This window comes from Tamandua tetradactyla, chromosome 7 (assembly GCF_023851605.1).
Source record: "Tamandua tetradactyla isolate mTamTet1 chromosome 7, mTamTet1.pri, whole genome shotgun sequence".
Lineage (NCBI taxonomy): Eukaryota > Metazoa > Chordata > Mammalia > Pilosa > Myrmecophagidae > Tamandua > Tamandua tetradactyla.
This window is the reverse complement of record NC_135333.1, coordinates 46,453,064-46,463,653: the sequence shown is the minus strand read 5'-3', so window position 1 is coordinate 46,463,653 and position 10,590 is coordinate 46,453,064. Positions and strand designations below refer to the sequence as shown.

Here is a 10,590-nt window from a genome sequence, read left to right as displayed (position 1 = left end):
TCCACCTGGGAGGACGCTTTCCACGGGTTTCTTCACGCCACCAGGACAACATGCTCAGCGGAGAGTGGGACCCACCTCCTGTTCCATCTGCCCAGCCCACAGCGCTGCGCCCTTGTCCAGCCTACATCCTCGCACGTGCAGCTCCGCCGTCAGCGGGAAAGCAGATCACATCCGGTCAAGTCCCCAGGTCCCACATCCAGTGTTAAAAAAATCAAGACGAAAAAAATCATAACGGACACTAACATCCAAGCAAGTCCACCTTGTTGGGGGTGAGAAGGGCTGCTCTGTGGGGAGGGCTGCTCCGAGCTGGGGGCGAAGGGGGGGTGCGGAGAGCGGGCTCCATGTGGGCGTGTCTGTGCGAGTCTGTATATACGGTTGTGCGTCTCTTTATTTCGCCTTTCTTTTCTCATGAATAGAGAACCCACTGGGTGTGCTGCGGTGGGCTCGGGTCAGGAAGAGGGGGTCAGGTCAGGGTGGTCTGCGGCTTCCAGGTCATAGGAGGCCCTGACATCAAAAGAGCTCTTCTTCTTCAAAGTCGCAATAAGGAGCCGCAGGCGCTTGGGGAAAGACAGCCCTTGCATGGTTTTGGTGGGCGGCGGGGGCGGGGGGGGTGGGAGGGGCGGCGGCGGGGGCGGGGGGGGGCGGCGGGGGGGGCGGGGGGGGCGGCCGGGGCTGGGGAGGAGGTCCAGGGGGGTGCTGGTAATACCAGGGGCGGGTGGAGGGGAGCCGGGCAGGGGTGGGCCGGGGAGGGTGGGGCCGGGTGGTGGTGGGGGCCGTGGTGGTGGGCTGGGCTGTGTGCAGGGCACTAGAACCGATCTTGGAAGCAATCCAGTCCAGATAGTGCCAGGTGGACGTGTAGACTCCAGGACGCTTGGCACGGGCACAGCCTACCCCCCAGCTGGTGATCCCCACCACCATGTAGACGTTCTCCACGTTGTCTTTGCACATGAGGGGCCCGCCGCTGTCCCCCTGCCCAGAAGGACACAGAGCTGACTCTCCCTGAGTCACTGCCCCCTGCCCCGAGGGATCTTAAGGCTCTGAGAGGACAATGTCCACAGCCACATGGTTTCCTGCAGCTAGGGACACAGGTGATGGCAGTAGAGCTTGTGGGATGTGAGCATGCGGGCTCGTGGGGGTCTCCTTGTGCACGGGTGGCTGAAGGTGCTGGACCAGGAGGGGTCCCTAGAGGAGGCCCTGGGAAGAGGCATGTAGATGGCGTCCCCAGGGACCCCAGGGCCTGGAGGGGGGTTGCAGGATGGGCTGGGAGGGCAGGGTAGCCGCAGGAGTTACCTGGCAGGTGTCGATCTTGCCCTCAGGGTAGCCGGCACACACGTTGGTAGTGCTGATGCGCCCATTATACCACTCCGTGGAGTTGCAAAGATCAAGGTCGATGAGCACCACGCGGGCCTCCTGCAGCAGTGACGCCGGCTGTGAGCCTGAGGGCCGACATGGGTGGGCAGTGACTGCCAGACACAGGCTCAGGCTTCCCCTCCACCAAGCCCCATGTCCTTTGCAGCGCTCCATCTGACCCTAAGCTCTTGCCATGACTTGTGTAATCAGTCACCCATGAGAGTCAGTCCCCCTGGCACCACCTGAAAGGAAGGAGATGCCCAACCAAAAGAGCAAACAAGAGACGGGCACTGGGCAGACACTGTCATTGGGGAGGGGCCGAGGCTAGGCAGAGGGAGCCAGGCTGGGAGGGACGTGGCTGCAGAGGCCACACACAAGGGGCACATGATGGCATCTTGAGTTACTATTCTCATTTGCTAGCTACCAGAATGTGATATGCCAGAAACGGATGGCTTTTAAAATGGGGGATTTATTAAGTTGCTAGTTTACAGTTCTAAGGCCAAGGAAATTAGAGGAAGGCTTAGAAAATTAAAGGAAGGCTATAGAAATGTGCAATCTAAGGTATCAGGGAAAGATACCTTGGTTTGAGAAGGCCAGTGAAGCTCAGGATTTCTCTCTCAACTGGAAAGGCACATGGTGAACATGGTGACATCTGCTAACTTTCTCTCCAGTTTCTTGTTTCATAAAGCTCCCCCAGGGTCTCTTTCCTTCTTCATCTCCAAAGGTCTCTGGCTGCATGGGCTCTCATGGTTCTCTCTCTCCAAATGTTCCTCTTTTAAAGGGCTCCAGTAAACTAATCAAGACCCACCTGGAATGGGTGGAGTCACATCTCCCTCTAATCAAAGGTTAATACCCACTAATGGGTGAGGTACATGGCTGTGGAGATAATCTAATCAGGTTCCCAACCTACAGTACTAAATATGGATTAAAAGAACAGTCTGCCTCCACAAATGGATCAGGATTAAAACATGGCTTTTCTAGGGTACATAATCCTTTCAGCCTGGCACAGGTGCATTCATGGCAGCTGATAGTCCATCCTCTGGACCCCCAAAAGACATGTTTTTCCCATATACAAAATGCATTCATCCTATAACAACATCAGGACATCTTAAAGCATTTTAGTAACAATACAAATGCAATACAAAGTCTAAGAGTTAGCTACAGGCATGGTCTGTCCTAACTGAAAAATTCTCCTCTGGCTCTGGACCTGTGAAACGCAAACAAGTTATTTGCTGTCAACATACAAAGGAGAGACAGTTACAGGATACATATACCATTTCTATAGGGAGGAATTGGAAGGAACACAGGGGTCACCAGACCCAAGCAATTTCGAAAACCTGCAGGGCAAAGTCCATTAGATTTCAAAGTCTAAAAGTCACTCATCTTCAGGGCTTTAGAAAGCAGCGGTTCCACCCTTTCCAAGGGCTTATGCAGTGGACTGCCTCTCTCCAAATGCAATCTTGGGGGACACTGGGGAGACCACCTTTTTCTCGGCTCCACCCTCTCCAAGCATCAGGGCCACACCCAGGTTCTTTGCCACCTCTGGGACACATGCTTAACCCCTCTATGTGGTGGCAGCCAGGCTCTCTCCAATCCCCAATGAATGTGCTCCATCCTCTCCAAGGCCTGAGGTGGTACGACTCTGCCACTGCAAGGTGGAAGGCCCACCCTCTCTGCCTTTGGGGCAAACTCACCCTCTCCAAGTACTTGGGTGAGTCCGCTCTCCTGCCCCGAGCTTTCTTGGCTTTAGACTTTAGCTTCCAGAGTTCTGGCTTTGAAGTTATTTTACCTTCATACTGTCCCTTTTCTAAGACCCCCAGTCCAGACTGACAGCAGCTCCATTTATACTGGTCCCACAGCACTCTTGTTTGTTTTCCATGTAGTAAGCAAGAATTGTGCCACCAGACAGCATGAGTTTCCAACAATCCTTCCTGGATAACTCCATTTCCAATCCTGGATTTTTCTGAAATGGCTGACTGGTTCCACATTTGGTTAAATCTTCATGTGGGGCACTATTCTCTGAAGTCTCCCCTCCTGGAAGCCCAGAATTTCCTAGAACATCAATTTCTGGTTTCTTTGCACCCAAGTGTTCAGTTCTCAGCTTATCTCTTTCTTGCTGCATTTCGCTATATACTATGAGGAGAAACCAGGCTGCACTTTCCACATTTAACTTGGAAATCTCTTCTGCTAAATATCAAAGTTCATGGCTTTTAAAATCTGCCTTCCAGACAAAGCCACTAGTCAACTTTGCCAGATTATCTGCCATTTTAAAACAAGGATTGCCTTCCTTCCAGTCTACAATAACACATGCTTCATTTCCATCTAGCTCGCCACAGGCATCCCCAGAGTCCACATTTCTACCAACAATCTCTACAAAGCATTTTAGGCCTTCTCTATCAAGCTCTTCCAGAATCTTCCCCTTGTCCAGTTAAAAAGCTGCTTGAACATGTTTGGTATTTGCAAACTGCAGCAGCACCCCCTCTCCAATACCAAAATCTGTTCTAGTTTGCAAGCTGCCAGAATGCGATACACCAGAAATGGAATGGCCTTTAAAAAGAGAGATTTATTAAGTTGCTAGTTTACAGTTCTAAGGCCATGAAAAGATCCCAACTAAAGCAAGTCTATAAAAATGTCCAAATTAAGGCACGAACAAGAGGTTACTTTCACTCAAGAAAGGCTGATGAAGTTCCAGGTTTCTCTCTCAACTTGAAAGGCACATAGTGAACATGGTGACGTCTTTTCTCTCCAGGCTTCTTGTTTCATGAAGCTCCCCCAGGATGGATCTCTCGTGACTCTACTGCTCTTTCCAAAAACTGTTTCCTCTTTTAAAGGATTTCAGTAAACTAATCAAGACCCACCTGGAATGGAATCACATCTCCCTCTAATCAAAGGTTAATACCCACCATTGGGTGAGTCATATGGCTGCAGGGATAATCTAATCAAGTTTCCAACCTACAGTACTGAATAGGGATTAGAAGAAAAGGCTGCCTCCAGGAGATGGATCAGGATTAAAACATGACTTTTCTACGGTACATGATCCTTTCAGACCGGCACGGGTGCATTCATGGCAGCTGACATGCTTGAGGAAATGGAGGCATTTGTTCCCTATGGGGTCACAGGCCTGAGGCCAGGAGCACTCTCCTCTGGTTGAGTCCAGGACCCCCGTTACCCCTCCAATCTGGCTCCACCTCATCTCCTGCCTCTGACTCCTTGCCAGGTTACCTCTGCTCTGTTCCAGTTATGATTTAGGAAGGTACAGTTAGGACTGGAGCTGGGTGCAGAAGCCCTTCCCCCTATGCCTGGGCTGTGCCAAGAAGTTACAGGGTGAAACATGCTGTGGCAGTGTGGCCATGGATGGCCGGATGAGCCACCAAGCCAGATCACAAGTCCCTGTCGTGGCACAGGGTTAGGAGAGGCCACGATGCATGTGGCTGGGGCAGAGACGAGGAACTTCTCACCAGAGTCCCGCAGGCCACTCGGACCCCTGACCAGAGCCAGGGTCAGGTGATGGGTAGACACAAGCACGCACCGTGCTTGGATTTGAGCCTGGCCTACTGCAGGAATGGACCTGCAATGGGGCTTGTCGGCCAGGACAGGAGACTGCAGCCCCAAGGAGCGACATGGGCGCAGGCCCACGGCTGCTGGGTGCAGAGCGGCAGGGTTCTGGTTGTGTGTTTTCAGTCCCTGTGACCTCCTCCTCTCCACTAGTCAAGTAGCACCCTTTGAGTGGGGACAGAACAGAGTGGCTCCTCAAGGCACAGGTGCGATGCTGGGGTCCAGTGTTTGGAGCCAGGTGCTCTGATCCCATGCAAGGCTCTTGGCAACCACATCCCCTGGGGAAGGAGGGGGCATCCTCAGGGTGCCCTTCAGCCCAGAGCAGATTTGTTCAAAGAAGAGGGGAAAGGGGAAGGCCTGGGGGGGTCACGGGAACATGGCCCACAAGGTGGGCTGTGCACACAGAGCAGCGGTGAGACCCCCTTGGGTTAAGTATCTGGAGCAAACGTGGTGTAGGCGTACAGGGGGTGACAGCACTCCTGACAGCAGCAGAGTGCAGGTGGTCCCTGGGTCGGCCCCACAGGGCCTGCAAGGACCTCCGAGCACTGGGCATAAGGCCCGGTGGGTAGGACGGGCCCGAGTCGTGGGTATCAGCAGTGGGACAGAGGCCCCTTCCCCAGGGAGAGGAACAATGTCAGAAACTCAGCCCCCCTCTAAGAAGGGGAGAATCCTGAAATTATCGACACCCCCCTACCCCGCCCCAATAAAAGAGCTGAACTGCCTAGAATTAGGAGAGCTGAATTTTCCACCATTGGGGAAAAAATGAGGTTGAGGCTGGGTGAGTCCCAGTGCGCCAGTGGGGCTGGCAGACACGCAGGGGAGAGCGGCAGCGGCCACACAGCAGCCACGTCCTGCCCAGCCCTGCTGCCGGGACTGCTCCCTTGAGGAGGCCTGTGTTCCTAGACCCCAGGCTCCAGGGACGAGTCTGTGGCCCTCACCCCCACAGAGAAACACCCAGGCGCTACCTGTGCTGGCCCTTGGGCCTCCCATGGGCATCCCAGGCGGCCTTGGCAGGACATATAACTTCGCTGACCCCACCTCTCTGGCCACTCCAGGGGACAGCTCGGCACAGCCTAGGCAGGTCCCCTGCAGCCCCAGAACCCCCAAAGGGCACCAGCCAGCACGCACCCTCAGTTGCCCTTTCCCACACTCACCTTGCTCTCTCAAGAACCCCCAGCCGGCCACCCAGCAGGCCTGCGGAATTGTGGGGGGCCCTGCTTTAAAGGGGGGCAGGCAGGCCTGTCCGACAAAGGCCCCACAGGAAACAGGAGGGGTGACTTTCAGAAGTGCAATGTCATTCATCTTCAGCCTGTTGCCGTACTTCTCGTGCACAATGATCTTCTCCACGAACCTCTCCTGCGCTGGTGGCCTCACGGGCGCATTGCTGCCCGACAGCACCTCCCGGGCCCCGAAAATCAGCCGCCACTGGTTCACTTTACTGAGGGCGCAGGGCCAAGAGTCAGGGACCCAACGCAGGGGACCCCAGCGTGGCACCCTCTAGCCCTGCCGGGGACAGCGTCTGTCCAGAGGCTGCCATGTGGCCCCCAGCCCCGAGAGGCTTCAGCCCGGAGAGGGGCTTTCAGAAGACCTCCCCCGACCCATGTCCCCCACACCCCACGCCCCGCACCCACGCTCCACACCGCCATGCCCCCAAACCCTCCATGCCCCCCCAACCCCCTGTCCTCCAAGCTCCCCACACCCTCCTTGCCCCTTCGCCAGCCTACTCTTTGTCCTTGAAGCAGTGGGCAGCAGACAGCACCCAGTGCGCGTTGAGCAGGATGCCCCCGCACGTGTGGTACCTCCGGCTGTTATGGTAGGTGAAGACCTGGACACTGACCATCCAGGGCCAGGCCCCCGGCACCGATGCCTGCCCCCCCACGACACGCACAGACCCCGGCAGGTTCTGCCTGAAGCGCAGTCCGCAGGGGCCACTGAGGAGAGACCACAGTCCCGCTGAAACTGAGGAAAGGCCCAGCCCGACGCTGTCCCTCTACCCTATGTCCAGGGCAGTGGGGCTGGGGGGCCTGATGACAGTGGGGGTTCACCGCAGGCAGTGCTGCGGGGCTACCCATGAGCAGTGCTGCAGGGGCTATGAGGGGGCACAGGCTCTAAGGAGAGGTCTTGGGCAGGGTGAGGATGATTTCTAGGGTCCTGTGAGTGGTCAGCAGACGGGGACAGGGATGAAGGAGGAGACCCGTGGGCAACAGGAGGAGACTAGAGTGGGCTGTAATGGCCTGGGATCCTGAGGGATAGTCTTCAGGGGGAAAACCCAGGGAAGAGCCCAAGGACAAGGGGCTCTTGAAGCTGCAGGGTTGGGGAAAGAGCGCAGCTATAGGTGGGTAAGGTGTCCCACGGTGTAGGGGCACTGGCAGCAAGTCTGGGAACTGTGCCGCTGGTGGGAGGCCACAAACAGCTGGGTATTTGTTAGACACTGGAGGGCACCTTGGGGCCGGGTGCATCCACAGATGGAGTGGCCATCCTATGCGGTGGCGTGATGACAGCCTGGGGCATTTGGGGTCAGCCACATGTTGGAAGGTCTCAGTCATCAGTGGGAGGTCAGGGCTCCTTAGAATCAGGACTTGATGTCCAAGGAGCAGTGGGCTCAGTACTTGAGGGCCAGGGGAACCTAGTGCTGAGGCAATCCATCTCAGAAGGAAACTAGAGACAGCTGGGGACCTATGGACCCTGGACAGTTGATGTGGAGAGCAAAGAGGGCCTGAGCTAAGGACATGGCTCACAGGAGCTGAAAGTCCCAGGAGAAGGGCTGAGAGAGTGTAGGGGGCAACTGCTAGTCAGAAGACTCATTTCTCCCCACTGAGGTGCCCCTGACACTTACTCACAGGTGTCGTTATTTCTGGCGGCCACGGACGTGGCCAAGACCAGTAGAACGGCAGTTGGCACCATCTCCACCATACTTCTGCCCCACCTTGGCCGGAGCCTGGTGACCTCACAAAGCTCAGTGACCTTCTGACCAATCAGCAGGGCTTCCACCCACCTCCAGGCAGGACTCCTGGCTTAACTGGTTGATGCTGAAGTGACTTCCTGACTTTCATAGACGTCCCCCGCCAACCTTCCTGAGGTGAGGGACACTCCCTCTGCCCCAGAGGAAAGGTCTTCATTCACAGTCCATTCTTCCAAGGTCCTCTATCACCAGCCGAGGCTCTGGTTTTGAGCAGATTTGGGGTCTGCCCCTGAGGTGAGCTGTAACCACAGTCCCTGTTCCTTGAGAAGCAGCTCAGCCCTTCCAAGATGAGAAGGTGCAACATGTCAGCGGTTAAAGGGAGTCGGTCTCAACAGATTGACAGGTTCTTAAAGCTTGGCGGGCAAATTATTTCCCTTTTCCAAGTGGATGTTATCAGCACACTTTCCAAGAGCCATTTTGAATTTCCTTGTGTCTACAAAGTCAACCTTCATGTCCTTTACTGAGCATCACAAGATCTCCTATTCCCCAAGGACTACTGGATCTCCTCTAGAACCTCAGTACCACAAGATTTTATCTCCTATTCTTGAGTGTCAGAAGATCTCACCTTAACAACCTGAGCATCATGAAGTATAATTTCCTCTATCTGCATGTCAGGAGATAGCATCTCACTGGAGTGTGACATTCTCACTTTACATCCCCAAGCGTTAGAAGGTGTCACCTCCCCTGCAAGAGTGTCTGAAGGTCCTTTCCCCTCAACCTGTACAAGGGGCAGTCTTTCTTCCTCTGAATCTCACCTATCCCACCTGAGAGTCAAGAGGATGCATTTCACCTGTATGAGTGTCAGGATATATCATCTCCTCTCCCTGAGTGTAGCGTTTTCAAATTTTCAGATGATCTTAATTCCTCTGGGCATCTTTAACTGAATGTCTTACTTTACCTCCCCTTTCAGGAGGTCATGCCCCCTCAATCAGATGTCCAGTGGGTCCCCTATACTTTATCTGGATATCAGGCAGATAGCATGCCCCTGTCTGTGAATATGAGGATGTCTTGTTTCCTCTCAGCTCCAGAGGTCTCATCTCTACCATCTGAGTGTTACCTTGCTGTGTCTCCGCTATCTGAAAATCAAGAGGTATTGTATCCTCTACCTGAATGTCCAGAGCTTGTGTTTCACCCAGGTGAGTGTAATGAGGTCCCAGCTGCCTTCTTGGTGTGTCAGGAGTTCTCATTTCTCCTAAGTGCCAGGAAGTCTCACATCCTTTACTGAGTATCATCTCAACTCCTCCACCCTAACAAGTGGCCAGAATTTTCATCTCACTAACCTTAATGCCAAGATTTCTCAACTCCCTGTCTCAGGATTTACTCTCCCCTTCCTGGTTGTCCTGTTCAGGCTCTCATCTTTCCTACCTGAGATTCATGAAGCCTCCTGTCTCCTATTTGAGAGCAAAGGGGTCCTGAAGCTTTGTCTCCTCTACCTGAGTGTCAGGTGCTCTCCCTCATCTCTTTCACTGTCTATCTAGAGACTCCATCTCTTCTAAGTGACCATGGTGACTTGTCTCACCCACTGGCGTTTAAACATTTAAGGGTCACGAGGCCTTATCTCCCGTACCCAAGGGTCATGAGTATCCATCTTTTACCTGATGGTCAGAGCGTCTCATTTCCTCTAGAGGAGTGTCCAGAGGTCTCAGCTCACATACCGGAAGTCAAGAGTGACCCTCTTCGATGCTTGAGTGTCCCAATGCTTACTCTCCCTGAAGCCCAGAAGGCCTCATCCTGCCAATCACTGGGTCAAGCCATCTCATCTTAATTTTCCAGGGAGCGGCAAGGCCTCCCTTACCTAAATGGCAGGATGATTTAACTCCCTTGCCTAAGTGTTGAGACACAGTATTTCCTATTTGATAAGCAAGAGGTTTTCTTTCCCTGTATGAATGTAAGCCGGTCTCAATATCAACTCCTTGAGTGTCATGAGATTTTATCTCTGCTACCTGTGTGTGTGTCAGGAGGTCTCCCTTCCTCCACCTGAGTGCACCAGGTGTGGAATCTTTCAAGTGCATTTTCTGAGCATCAGCCGCTCCTGTCTGAGGCCAAGTGGCAAGATTCATCCCTTACATCAGCATCCAAGGTCCCTTTTTTAACAATCAGATCAGCCTCACTTATTTTAACTAAGTATCAGTTGTGCCTGATAAAGCAACCAAAACAGACTTTGGGACACACAATTCAAGAAATGGAAACAATTCAGAGAATTCCAATTCAAACAATTCAAAGAAAGGATATAAAAGTTTCTGTCAAGAGTGCTCAGGTGTTTTTAAGGATTTTGATGGGCATAAAGTTGCTATGGTATTTAGAGCCGTGAGAATGGTTTGAAAGAAAGATGTAGCAGTTTATTTCAAATGTTAATATGTAGAATTTTCTGGAAATCCAACCGTTGCAACTATTTGAATGTTTGGCCAAGTGCAGGGCAGGAGAACAAGCTTGGGCAGAACAGTCTGTGAAATGCACGTTCTGCTCAGGAGCCTTGAGTGGTGGTGAAGCTGCACGGTGAGTGACAGTGTGTGTGGGTGGTGGCAGGATGCAGATGCAGCAAAGCTTGCCCCAGCCAGCTCAGGGGGAACCTTGGGATGGTCCTGGTATCAGAGGACGAGGGTAGAAACAGAGACAGAAAGCGACGACGGCAAGTACCTCCCAGGGAAGAAAGCAGGCCTGGCCCGAGTAGCAGCAGCAGGGGCAGGTGTGAGGCAAGAGGTGGTAATTCATAAACGGGTGAG

At 53.6% G+C, this 10,590-nt stretch overlaps 1 protein-coding gene across 1 annotated transcript; it reads right to left on the bottom strand.

Annotated features, from left to right (window-relative positions):
- Positions 1-244: 244 nt before the first annotated feature.
- On the bottom strand, positions 245-7,873 carry ACR (acrosin). Its single transcript, XM_077169314.1, is given in 6 exon segments — positions 245-644; positions 646-969; positions 1,291-1,436; positions 6,060-6,343; positions 6,630-6,836; positions 7,742-7,873. Coding segments are annotated over 6 exon segments (1,233 nt in total). The 5' UTR covers positions 7,819-7,873; the 3' UTR covers positions 245-449.
- Positions 7,874-10,590: the final 2,717 nt, after the last annotated feature.